Genomic DNA, 13,604 nt, shown 5'->3' on the forward strand with positions numbered 1-13,604 from the left:
TTCAAATTTGTATGAGGTTAAAATGTCTATATGTCTGGTGAATTTGGGATTCTAAATGGTGACGTTGTCTGAATGTAATTATCAATATAATTATCCATATAATGTTCCCAGCTATGACCGAACTAACATTTTATCACTCTGTTTATATTTGCCATCTAGTTATTGTGCAAGACATTTAGTTGTAAGTTCTTAAAATGGTAAAGTAAATTGACAGAGAAGAATATTATTATGTAGTAAAATAAAAGGACAAATATTAAAATAAAAATTGGGTTCTTCGTCAGAGGTCATCATATTATGCAAATTGTTTCTTTTGAGGTTTTTGAATAGCAAGCAAGAGGAAAGAACAAATGTATTTTTAAAGATTAAGGGGAAAAGATCACCAAGTAGAAGGAAATATGTTTCATTATTGTATCATATGTGCTGCTTTCGCGTATCTTCGTATCTGCCACTGTCTGCTGCTTTGCTGTCATGGAAAGGGTTGAAAAATCTAAAATGTTTGGCCAATTTTACTACATATCTCTTTATTTGGTTTAGTAATGAATAGATAACGCAGTTTTATACACATTTTAGCTTCTTAACAAAGACATATTTTTTTTATTTTGTAGTTGTATTTTCCCTCTCATTCATAACGTGAAATTCTGACACCCAAAGTTCATACTGCACTTGAACGCAGCAGAAATCAAGCTAACATTCTGTTAGCTTTTTCTGTACTGTAGTGCTATGAGTTGAGGAAGACTTCAGCCAGGTAAGATCAGTTATTAATCAGAAATATCCCCTTTTAGCCACGGTGAATCATTGTTAAACACTTCAATTAACAAATAGGAGTTAGACGTTTTATATTTGACATCGATATCGATACGTTGTGGAAGATATTTTGTCGCAGCTAATGTTAGCCAGCTTCCCTACAGCAACTAGGTTGTAGTTTAAAGGCTCGCAGACGCAAAACAAAAACAAAAAATGCGGAATTTAAATGTTATTGTTTAATAAGTAGGCTTCCGTTTTCATTGATATGTCAAGTTTGATCTTGAAGTTGGGTGTACAAGTTAATTTAGACCTCAGTGAAGGTTGTCAAGTGAAGTAGGTGTATTGTAAAGTTTAGTAACCCTTGTAGAAATGACTTTCCTTTTAAATTACTAAAGGAAAAGTAGGGGAAACGTTACTAACAGATGCGCCGAATTAATTTAACCTTGACACTTTTGACTGTGCAACACTGAATTTAAATTTGGGTCCTAAAATTGAACATAAAGTGCATGGAAACAGAACATTTGTTTTGGTGTTAACCTGTTTGAATCTTATCACCTGTTTGTTTGTTCAGTGCTGGGAATGCAGCCACCTCTGCCACCTGAAGCTGTCAGAGAGCTGGTGAGCTCCTGTCTGCACAGAGACCCCGTTGCAGCGGACCTACGCTGCAGCCTGTTTGTGGCTGCTGCACAGAGCTACAAGAGGGACTCTTTGCTCAGACCCTTCCCTCCTCGCTACATAAGTTGTGATATTAAGGACTTTGAGGGCCTGGTAAGAGCATCACTATCAATAAAACGCTCAGTAGTTGTTAAATGTTAATATTCATCTTTTAAAAAATTATTTGATCTTTAGTTAGAGGTGAGCAGACTCACCTCTAAAAATTATACTCAAGTAAGAGTAGCACTACTAAATATAAAGTTACGTGTAAATTTTGGTATTTTAAAGACCAAAATTATGCATATAAATAACATAATTACAAAATGCAAAATCAAACCAAAGAAACATTTTTTAAATCAATGTTTGTCAATGTAAAACTGTGTGTCTTTATTTGGTGAACTTTTGGTGAAAATATGTTTGTGTTTCATTCAGTTGGAAGAGCAGAAATAATTCATAATAAAATTACGCAAGTAAGAGTGATAAATACTCTTAGTAAAAATGACCCTGGAGGGAAAAAATTTCCAAGAAGTAAATGTAATTGAGTAAATGTAGGTGGTTATTACCAGAAAAAGAGAAAATGTGAACACTACCATAAATAAATTCATTAAAATATTAATTATCCAATTAATGGCATCTAATTTGAAATACATTTTTTTTACATTAGGAATGCTTGCAAAACTTACAGAGAGAATGGTACTTTACGCAAACACTTGGTGGCAGTAATGTGCTACTAATGTTATTTTTTTTTGCTTGTCAGTCTCCTTGCATATGAAAACCACACAACTTTAAAGGAACTGTTTTGTTTTTACACATTAAAGGAACATATGTAAAATAGGTAAAATTTACAACGGTTTATTGCACTATCATCTGCACCCCTACCTTAATGAACAATATTTTATATTATGTAGCATAGTGCTATGACAAAATAATAACATTAAACTGCACATTTCAGTACATTTATTAAGTTGAAGGAAAAATAATGGCACTTCTGGTGTCACCTGCCACAGCTTAGTAGTCCCAGCTTCCAAATTCAGTGACATGCCACGGCTTCGCATACAGTTGCCACTGATTTGGTGTCAGATGTCACGGCTTTTGTATGAATATGCATTCTATTTATTTTTTATTTGTTCGAAATCAGATTATACATACTCAGTATTCAATCTGACACAGAAGTTGGGGCATATGTCCACCAACGCTGGAAGCTGCCTCCACAGTCACATTTTGAGCTTTTGTGTTAATATGCAAAAAAAAAAAAATTGTTTTGTTCTTCAGTTGGCAGATGTGAACTCCCTGCCTGGTGTGAGAGATTTGGTGCGGTTAAGGCCCAGAGAAGGAGATCATCATCTGGCTCTCGTACACTGGATTCTTTCCTCGAAGAGCTTTGCTGTGAAGACGCTGCAAAAAGATGAGGTACAGCACTATGATTGCACATAAACACACATCATATTATCTTTTCCCACTTTTATTCATCCTGTGTCACATTTGATCTCTAGTATGCCAAACTCTGCAAGCTGACAGAAAACGATGGGGTTTCTGCACCAGTACCAGACTTCCTGTTTGAGCTGGAGTACCCTGACCACTTTAACACCCGGTTTGAGAAGATGAGAGAAGGACGAGAAGTTTTCTACGCATTCCACGGGAGCCGCTTGGAGAACTTTCATTCAATCATTCACAACGGGCTGCACTGTCACCTCAACAAGGTCTGAGCTTTAAAAATAAAACATGCTGCACACATCTAGGAATGCAACAATTCATCTGAAGATTACAGTTTCTTAAAATTTGTAAAATTATGATTTGCTATTTAGTGCAACATTTTAAGGCAGATGAGTTAGGATTTTTTTTTCCACAGATGAGTTGTTGATGAATAGAAGAAAAATACTAAAGGGGTACATTTGCAGCAAAAAACAAGGAAATTTCAGAGTTTGAAAAGTCAGAAATTTGCTAAAAAAAAAAAAGAAAATTTCCAGAAGAATCTTGGAAATTTCGGAATATTTTACTCAAAAATTTCTGAGATTGATATAAAAAATGTTACGCTTTTTTCAACTTTTCAAACACAACATTCTTTTTTCCCTCAAATTTCTGTGCTTAATCTAAAAATTTCTAATATTTTATTTTGTTTCTGCAATGGCCCTCAAACATTGTCATAAACTAGACTGAAGGTGAAGTTTAATATAAAAGTCAGTGTTTAATGTTTCATTTAAAGGTTGCTTTTTAATTTTCAAGTTAATGTGAAAGGTTTTATTTCTCATCACAAAAATCATACTTCAAACTTGTGACAAAAAGTAATGTTTTTTAATTGTATTTTCTTATTAAGGTACTGAGTTGTTCATTTACTGTTTTAGCATTTTCTCATATTGTTTTACTGGCTTAAGTAGCAACTACATCATCAGAATTATCAATAGACGACTAAAATAATTGCTTACGACAGCCCAACCCATTTCTCTTACGAAACAGTTTTTTTCTGATGTCTAACCTGATGTGATGCGTGCAGAACTCTGTGTTTGGAGAGGGGACGTACCTCACCAGCGACCTCAGCATGGCCGTCCTCTACAGTCCCCACAACAGCGGCTGGCGCGAGAGCATCCTGGGTCCTCAGCTCAGCTGTGTGGCCTTGTGTGAAATCATCGATCATCCAGACGTTAAATGCCAAGTGAAGAAAAAAGGTCCGTTTAGCTTCGTGACTCCCAAAACATCACATGGATTAAGTCATGAAAAGCTGCTGCTTGACTTATTGTTAGCTATGCCTGTCGCAGCAAGCAATACATCAGTTGATAGTGTGATCAATTCAATGCTTGATCATTTTCTTTTGCATGATTTGTTGCTTTTCTCTTTTCACTACCAAAACCTGGATGACAATAAGCTTCAGTCTGACGCATTAGACTCGACTCAGCGTTTTTTTTTTGAAAGACAGTTTTGTGTACAGAGACTTCCAGTTCTGGAGTTAAATGTTTGTTACAAATGAAAGTTTTTTTGATCTTTAAGAATGTGTTCTCAAAGATCATTGATCATCCAGAGTGCAGTTTTCTAGTGCTCTTGAAATTTGTCTCAAAACAGCAATATTATCATTTATTGCAATAACTAAGGGTGCTCTGATTTATCAGAGCTGATTTCCTTCATTTTGGGACATCGATGATCAGCCGATACTTATATGTGAAGTTGATTTTCTTCCCAGATCTTTTCTACCTCAGCAAAGGTCTAAAAATCAACCACTGTCCTCTTTTGCTTTCCTCTGAGAGAAATTTGACCAACAGACCAGCCCAGCAGGTCATGTCTGCACATTTACAGTTAACATTAACATTACCCCACCTTTTCAAACTCTGCGACATGATTTTGCAAAAAATCGGAATCAGCAGGTCAAAATTTTTAAAGATCTGTAGTCAGAGACTGGCCAAAAAACTGCAATCGGTGCGCCTCAAGCAGCAGTAACTTCATCAGAATTTGGCCGTTTGCTAACGACAGCTTGCTATTCGTTTGCCATTTCAGATTCTGATGCCATCGACAAGCAGCGCTCACGAGCCAAGAACAGCGAAGGGGGCGACGTTCCGCAGAAATACTTTATAGTCACCAACAATCAGCTTCTACGAGTCAAATATCTGCTTGTGTACTCTCAGGGGAAACACCTGGCCAGGTAAGAAGTTCAAATCTCATTTCCAGTAAGATGTGCAGAAATAAGAAATTTAATTAATCGGAAATAATCAAAATGAATAGAGTTCACTGCTGTTTATTATTTGTTTTTCGTCAGGCATTCCCGTAGCAGGTCGTGGCTCCTCAGACACCATTTTGCCATCATGATGAGTCTCTATCTCCTGCTCCTCATTTTCATCGGTGCCTTTAACTCCACCTCGTTCGTATCTTTCTGGAACAGACTATTCAGGTGACGGGACAGCATTAGGGTCGCCCCAGCTGCTTATTATCTGCAGTGCCTTTTCTGATCAGACGCAGAGATGCAGACCTGAGCTATGATTATGTTTTATGCACCTTTAACTCCACTCCTCTACTGTAAAACGCTCTTGTTTGCCGTTATCCAGGATCTTTTAAATCACAGTATAGAACCCTGTTCTGTATTAATCCTGATGAGGCTGCTCTCTATTTTAATAAAGGTCTGCAATGTTTTAACTGTAATTTCTGTGGTTTAATGAATAATTTAAAGACTCTATTTTAAAACTTAAAAACTGGACATTTGCATTTATCTTCAATAAAAACATTGCATAGACTAAGTTTGAGTGGTGTTACTTCTACATTTGTCAAATTGCTGCAAGAAAGGACATTTGTATATATCTGAAAGACATTTAATGATTGCTAAATTATTTTGAAATCTAAATAAGAACATGGTTGGTAGTTTTCTATTACAGGTGTCATCTTAAAATTTTATATAAAGTTTTGGCCTTAAAATGTCTTAAATTATTATTTTTTATTAATGTGTGTGAAATACATTGTTCAGAAAACAAAATTATGAGAAAGTCATAGTATTGCAAGAATGAAGTAGGACAAAAATTGTCATGAGAATATCAAAAAACCTATTATGACAAAAGTCATAACATTACGACTTTATTCTCGCAAAATTATGACTCAAAATAATTGATAATGAGTTCTCTAAATAGTTACATGTATAGAATGTGACTTTATCCTATACGTTTATTCTCATATTATTATGAATATTTCTTGTATTATTTTGACTTTATTCTCGTACGACTTTATTCCCATAATAGTATAACTTTTTCTGGTAATTTTTACTTTTCATTTTTCCCCATTGTAGCAATTCTCCATCATAAATCTCGCATATCTTCTAATTTTTATTTATTTATTTTTGCCTCAAAAGTAAAAAGCGGTTATATATATTTTTGTTTTTTTTCCCAAATTCACTATTGGTGAAAAATTAAATTCAATTTAAAAAGGAAGGGGACGTAGTTTCTTTTTTTTCTCGCGATACTTTTTTGTCAGGCAAAAAAAAAAAAAAAAAAAAAAAAAAAAAAATCGAAGTCACGCGCACGCGCACATCTTCGTTGCGATCGAAGGCGGTTGCGACCCGCTAATATGTCTTTGCTAGCTAGATGGATTATTTTACATCCAGCTAGCTCACGGGTAAGTGTAAATTTTAAATATAAATATACGTATATATATATTATCTATTCCGATAAAAGTCTTACATTTCATTTATTAGTTATGAAGGTCTCAAAAAGTCTTAAGTTTGAGTCGGTGAAACTATTGTCTGGTTTTGTGTCGCGTTCAATGCTAACACGGGTCACTCATTTATTACAGCTGGCACGCAGCTATCAGGCGTTTGGTGTCTGTAAAAAAAGTGAGACTGATAAGTGGGATTGATATCGGAGGCGGCCCGCTTTGGTGCAGGTCTCTTCGCCCTAATAGCTGATAAAATGATACGCATTAACAGAAGCTGAGGTTGTATGAAATAAAAATGTATTTACTAAAACAATAAGATATATTTGGGAAAAAAAATAAAACCAACCCGTTTTTTTTTACTTTCTCCTTTTCTGTTTTTTTTTAAATCCCTAGTGAACACTGGATGATCATACGAAATCGACAGATTCAAATGTGTGTCCAGTTAAATGAAGATGAAAGGAAATGCAGGCCTTTGTTTTGGCTTTAAAGCTAATTCCTTCTTGCGAAATCCTTCAGATAAACTTCCTTACTCCTGCAGAAGTTGCTCTCTTTTGAAGGCCAGAGAACAAATACCCATTGTTGGTCCACACTTCAGTCCCTTTCCTCATTATTGCTGCCTCATAAACCATCTGTTATTCAATAACTTCAACCTGTGAGGGGGGTAGCCATGGTACAGGGGACTTGCTTTTGATCTGAAATATAACTGACCCAACAAAATGGGAAATGTTTGATCAATTGATTTACTTCAGTTTGTTTCTAAACCTGCATAACATCGTCGTAGTTTAATTATCCATTTATTTAAGATTCACTCACAGAAGCGAGATTGTAGATGTCCCTCTTCTGCTTGTTTGCGACACAGTATATCAGGTCATTATGATAAGCAGCTGTAGAGTAATCAAAAATTGTACCCAAGTAAGAAGACTTTAAAATAATTTTATTCAAGTAAAAGTCAAAAGAATGACTCAAATAAGAATGAAAAGTATTTGGTAAAAAGGCGACTCAAGTATTGAACAATAGATATAATGTTTGAAAATTACATCATCAGATGGACCAAAATATAAAGCTATCTAGACAGTGTTGTATTTTAAAAACCAAAATGAAAAAAACTCATATCAATAAGACAATTACAAATAACAAAATCAGTCAAAATAATCATTTATCCAAATTAGTTTCCTTCATTAGAAGACTTATGAAGTTTAAAAAAATAAACTGCAGGTCTGTGTCTGGTGAATATTTGGTTGAAACATGCTCATTTACCACTCAGTGAAGATAGAGTATCCAGAAACAATGGTGTAACTGGGTTGTATTTCTATTTTATCATTGTTCCATTTTCTGACTGAAAACCTCGTCATTGGAATAGCCGTGTGACTTTAAGATGTTTGAAAGGTACTTTTTTGATTTAAATAAAAAGTCATAATGCAACTTATCCTTTATAATTCAACAAACAAAATCAAAATACTGGAATAAGCTGGTTATATTAGTTAGGCCTGTCACAATAACAAATTTTGCTAGGCAATAAATTGTTACAGAACTTATTGCAATAAACAATAATGTTGTTTTAAGATCATTTTCAAGTAACATAATAGTATTAATGGCATTCTCAAAGGTAAATAAACCTTAAATTCTAATGAACATTTAAACCACTGGAACTGGAAGACATTTGAAATAGCCAAAATAAACAAAGAAAAACACAGAAACAACAAATAAAATGACTTATAAAGTCTCTGTAAACAAAATTATCTGTCAGAAAAGGGGCAATTGAGACCAAAGCACCAGACTTACGACTTTTATCATTGAGTTTTTGGTTAAAAAAGAAAAGCAAGAGAGAGAAAAGTGAAACAATAAATCAAGCAAATGAAAATTACTAAGTTTCTTTTAATTTATAATGTGATTAATTGTTTTATTGTCAATTGTGACAGGCCTATTATTAGTATGCAAAAACCTAAAGTGTAAGTAATTTTTTAAATTTAAAAACAAAATCCAGTCTTAGATAATTAGCCTCCATTAAAATAGTACATCTTTTCCTATAGGGCTGGACAATATGGCTGAAAAACACCACAATTCATAAAAGCATTTCATATCAGTGAGTATCAAAATTAATTAGGTTTTTTTTTGTTTAAAATATCTGAAATACTGCTAAACTGGTGACAAACTTTCTTATTTCATCCACAGTTTTCACACCAAGCTGTTTATTTTTAAGCAGTTATGAGGCAACTTTCTCAACAGGTTGTTGCTAAGTAACCAAAGAGTGAGTGAGTTGCTAGGTAACCAAAGAGTGAGTGAGTTGCTAGGTAACCAAAGAGTGAGTGAGTTGCTAGGTAACCAAAGAGTGAGTGCGCTAGTTGATTCCACAAACCTCTTAAAGTCGGTGAAGTTTATTGAACTGCACAATACATCATGTAACACAAACAGGAAGTCAAACGCTGAATACTGGAAATCCAGGATGACCAATTAAACCAGACAGTTCAGTATCTCTTGGATGTTTATTTAGAAGAAATTTACACAAAGTTTATTGTACAAACTGCCAGATTACATATTTACAGCTTACATCATAAAATAAGATCGCGTGAAGTATTTTCAAGACATTAGGAAAATAGCTGCCATTTTTCCCCCATTTTGCTACATAGTCCAGTGGTTTCCATCAAATCCTCGTGTTTTGTGGGTTACAGCTGTGGATTCGGGTGTAAACAGTCCGGCACCAAACACATTAAACTCCCCTCTGTGCTGTTCTAAAGACAATAAAGCACAACAGGCATGTTTTAATAAAACAATAATTAATTAATGTTGTTGCTAGGGGTGCACCGATTACAGTTTTCTGGCAGATCACTGATGACCAACCTGTCACAATTAGCAATTAATCAGTTAATCACAAAATAAATTAAAACAAGCAGAATAATTTCTATTTGGATAATTTATTGCTTTTCTACCAAAATCCGGAAGACAAGAGTGTGTTGCTTTGGTCTCTATTAGCCCTTTAATTTGAAGGACAGTTCAGTTTACAGAGACTTCAGTGTCAATTGTATTTGTTGTTTCTGTTTAATTTATTTTGGATTTTTAAAATGTTTTCAAGTGACGGTGCTAAATGTTAGAATTTAACATTTATTGGTCTTTTAGAATGTGTTCTTGCATTGTTTCACCAATACAATTACATCACTAAGAAAGAAATTAAATCTTTATTTCGAAAGAGTAAAATGTCTGAGAAAAAATGTGCAGAAACAAAAAAAAGATGTATTGTAATAATTAAACATGAAAACAAAACTTCTGGATTTAAAACAACAGCATCAATAATTCCTTAATATTGATAAAAAAAATACTTGTTGATTGGCAGATTATTTCACTTATCACAAGATATTGTAATAAGTTAATTATAACAATTTATAATGTTATGAGTCAATTTATCTGACAGTGAAACTAGTATTTCCAACAATAATAAGAAAATAAGGTCAAAATTACTTACTTTGAACAAGTCTCTATATTTTACTGAAAAGTTACTGTTAGTTTTTCTCTTATTTAGTACTAAGATATTTGCTCTAGAAACCAGAACAAAATTACTTGATAAGGTTTTGTGTTTTTGCAGTGTAGATAAGTATTGGCTGATCACAGATTTTCCAAACTAAAGGAAATCGTTGCTGATTTATCGGTGCACCCCTGGTTGCTGCTGCTGTTCTGCTGTTTACTCACCTGTACGTCACTGCTGCAGGCGGGATGAGCTCTTAGATGATTGTGCACACACCTGCCGAAGCGGTGCAGGCAGGCGGGATCGGACGCGGCGCAGCTTTGGGGGCACGACGGACGCTTCAGCACGACGCAGCTTGAGCAGGTAGTGTGCTGACAGGAGCCCTGGCATTCCTTCTTCTCCAGAGATGCAAACCTGCAGAAACAGGAATTAGGAAAACGATGTTAAACCTGAAACCTGATGACAAATAAGGAGTTAATGTGGATTTTTGTGCTGTCACCTGGCGGAGCAGATTGCAGAAGGATTGGTTTGACAGAACTCCTTGGTGCAATCTGGGCTGCAGCTCTCTGGGTTGAGGGTTTCAATCACTGAAAAAAATAAAATAATAATCTGTTGGGTTCTCTACAGCCAAACATGAAAAGCACCTCACAGGATGCCTGGTATCAGGCCGTATCAGTGGCGGTGACACTTCTTTTCATCATGGACAGATAAGAGGGACAATTATGTGAGCAGAAACTTTTGGATCAAAGGAACCGTTGTCCACGCTATCAGTCTTCACAGCCCTTAAACACAGTTTACCATTTTGGCTCTGTTCCCACTGCAAACCCTAACAGAGATCAAATTCAACAGAGTGTGCAGCAGAGTGGCACCATATTCCTGTTTCTAATGTTTTTATCCAGTTTCATCTAAAATACACTATTGTGTTTTAATTGGGGGGTAACAGAAGTAGAAGTTTGCTTATTTTGATATTGATCTGATATGAAGTAAGTACTGGGTCTGTATCAGTACCGATACTTATTTGGTGGTTTTTCCTTTCAATTTCTGTTTTATCAAACAGCACAGAATTAAGACAAAGTTTCTAATAAATATGATAATCACAAATGAAAATTTTTTTGTAAATAAAGTGCAAAAATGTTTTCAGGTAAAGTTCAGGAGATATAATGCGAAAATAAAACAAAATTTTAAGAATCTGCGATGAAAGTATTGATTTATCACACTTGTATTGATCTGATACTGATACCAACTTCATATTGATATTATTGATATTTTGGATTTTTCTGCCCAGCTCTGCTCAAATACATGCAAAACCAAATTACAAAAAATACATGTATATATATATAATACATTTTGCTGGATGATAAGTTGTCCCAGAAGTTATTGCGATAAACAGTAATATAATGTTATTTTGAGACAATTTTTAAGTAAAATAATGGTAATAATGGGATCATAATGCAAGAGCACATTCTCAGAGATCAATTAACTTTAAATTCTAAAACATTTTACACTGAAGCTGGAAAACATTTTAAATATCCAAAATAAATAAAACAGCAGACACAAGAAATAAAAATATTCATAAAACCTCTGTAAACAAAATTATTCCTGAAAAAACGACCCAATTGAGACCAAACCGCCAGCGTGGAGACTTTTATCACTCAGATTTTGGTAGAAATGATAAATGATGCAAGTTGAAAGTTTTGAGCTTGTTTTTAATTTATTATGAAATTAAATGATTTATTGTGAACTAGAATAATGCTAAATCAATACAGTTGAATGTTTTGATGAAATATCAAAGAGTTTTCAGGCTGAGCTCACCTGCCTTACAGATCCCTTTAGTTTCTGCATTTGGTTTATCGGCCGCAGCCTCCTGAGAAACACACACCAGCCCCTCATCGCACTTCCCCAGGTAGTCCCAGTTCCCGCCGCAGCTCTCCCCCTCCGTCCGTGCGCACACGGGGCAGCAGCCGCAGACGCCAGTCGTCACGCCGCCTTTGCACTGGAGCCTCAGCGCCCGCCTGGAGGAGCAGTGGATCCGCTCACAGGGCGGGCAGTTCAGGGTCTGGAGCTGCTGGGCGTCCGTGGGCTGGGCGCCCTCTGACCCCAACATCCCGAACGGGACACACAGAAGGAGGAGCGTCCACATGCTTGGGGTCGTACTGGTGTGATCATGAGTGGAGGGAAAGTTTGTGCTTTTATAATCATGACGATCACAGCAACAAGGCGAGGCGACAGGTAGACCTAAAGTGGGCGTTTCTACAACACAAACACTGATTGGCTAGTTCAGGAACAGAAATTGGTGACGCTTAATTTGAAGAGAAGTTCATGACACCGTCATTAACCTGACATAACACCTTGCATGAAAATGACAGAGTCTTCATGAATGTTTATAACTTTTGTTGGTAAATAATGAGACTTTTAATTCATTATTTATCAAATAATGCAAAGTTGACACTGAGTACTTTCAAAGCAGGTTTCAATGGATCTTTGCTTTAAAAAAATATTTTTTACTGAATGACACGTCATGACAGCAGTTATAAACATTCATAAAGACTTCTCCATATTTATGTTTGGGTGTTATGTCATGTCAGTCTAATGTGCCCTTCAAATAAATTGTTACCACAGAAACTTGTAGAAATCTCTCATTTACTGCCTTCCTCTGTAAATCCACTTGATTAAAATCTGACTTCATAGACCGTCTGGGCTTTCTCCCATCTACTTGGATTCTTCTAGCAGGATTTCTACCCGGCCAATCAGTGAATAGAAGACGTGTGATGACTGACTGTAGTCTGCCTGTTGTTTTAGCAATGGAGGCAGAGGAAGTGAACGAAGCCATTTAGTCTGTTGACCACGTTTCTAAATATTCATTTGACATCAACAGCCATCTTTGGATCGTGGCTTCGCTCTGTTTGCAGTGTAAGTTGATTCTTTACAGCACAGGCAATTTCTGGTAAGCTTCATTGCATCGACCTGGCATTACATACATGGTCAAACATTAGCGATTGGGTAACATTTAAAAATTCAGCTAGTTTTCAACCATTCTAACTCATCTGCAGTGACTTTTAAAGAGTTGGAAGGGAAATAAGAAGTTATCATTTCTGTTAGTTTGTTTGAATACTTTGCCTTTTTACTTAAGGGATTAAGTAACATTTTTTATATATATATACGGCTCTGGAAAAAATTAAGAGACCACTTAAAATGATCAGTTGATTTTACTGTTTATCGGTTTATGTTTGAGTAAAATGAACATTGTTTTATTCTATGCACTGCAGACATGTCTCCAAAATGCCAAGCAAAAATTTTGTATTAGCAGAAAATGAGAAATGGTCAAAGCAACAACAAAAAAAATGCAGCGCTTTCAATCCTCAAATAATGCAAAACAAAAAAAAAAACTAGTTTATATTCATTTAGAAAACAATAATAAAACTACTGTTTTAACTCGGGAAGGGTTTAGAAATCAATATTTGTTGGAATAACCAGGAGGTTTTCAACGAGGTTCAGTGCAGTGGACTTTCTTTTCCAGAGCTGCATGTTTTTATTGTGATCTAATATTGCAGTACTTTGAGATAAAATAGCATTTTTATTGTGCCAACCTGCTGCAGTTTTGCTGCTTGGCCCCCATAAGAAGAAAACC

At 35.3% G+C, this 13,604-nt stretch overlaps 2 protein-coding genes across 2 annotated transcripts; one reads left to right on the top strand and one right to left on the bottom strand.

The window, feature by feature from the left end:
- The first annotated feature begins 672 nt into the window (after nt 1–672).
- On the top strand, nt 673–5,615 carry parp16 (poly (ADP-ribose) polymerase family, member 16). The gene is made up of 7 exons (XM_055040918.1): nt 673–745; nt 1,316–1,512; nt 2,671–2,808; nt 2,892–3,098; nt 3,890–4,061; nt 4,882–5,026; nt 5,141–5,615. The coding sequence occupies exons 2-7, from the start codon at nt 1,324–1,326 to the stop codon at nt 5,274–5,276; spliced, it is 987 nt and encodes a 328-aa protein (XP_054896893.1). The 5' UTR covers nt 673–745; nt 1,316–1,323; the 3' UTR covers nt 5,277–5,615.
- Nucleotides 5,616–9,001: 3,386 nt separating this feature from the next.
- Nucleotides 9,002–12,221, bottom strand: si:ch73-330k17.3 (IGFBP domain-containing protein). Its single transcript, XM_055040955.1, has 4 exons — nt 11,789–12,221; nt 10,476–10,563; nt 10,201–10,390; nt 9,002–9,248 (listed from the first exon to the last, which is right to left on the bottom strand). The coding sequence occupies exons 1-4, from the start codon at nt 12,114–12,116 to the stop codon at nt 9,183–9,185; spliced, it is 672 nt and encodes a 223-aa protein (XP_054896930.1). The 5' UTR covers nt 12,117–12,221; the 3' UTR covers nt 9,002–9,182.
- Between the last annotated feature and the right edge of the window lie 1,383 nt (nt 12,222–13,604).

This window comes from Poeciliopsis prolifica, unplaced genomic scaffold (genome assembly GCF_027474105.1).
Source record: "Poeciliopsis prolifica strain line A6 unplaced genomic scaffold, Auburn_PproV2 SCAFFOLD001, whole genome shotgun sequence".
Classification (NCBI taxonomy): domain Eukaryota; kingdom Metazoa; phylum Chordata; class Actinopteri; order Cyprinodontiformes; family Poeciliidae; genus Poeciliopsis; species Poeciliopsis prolifica.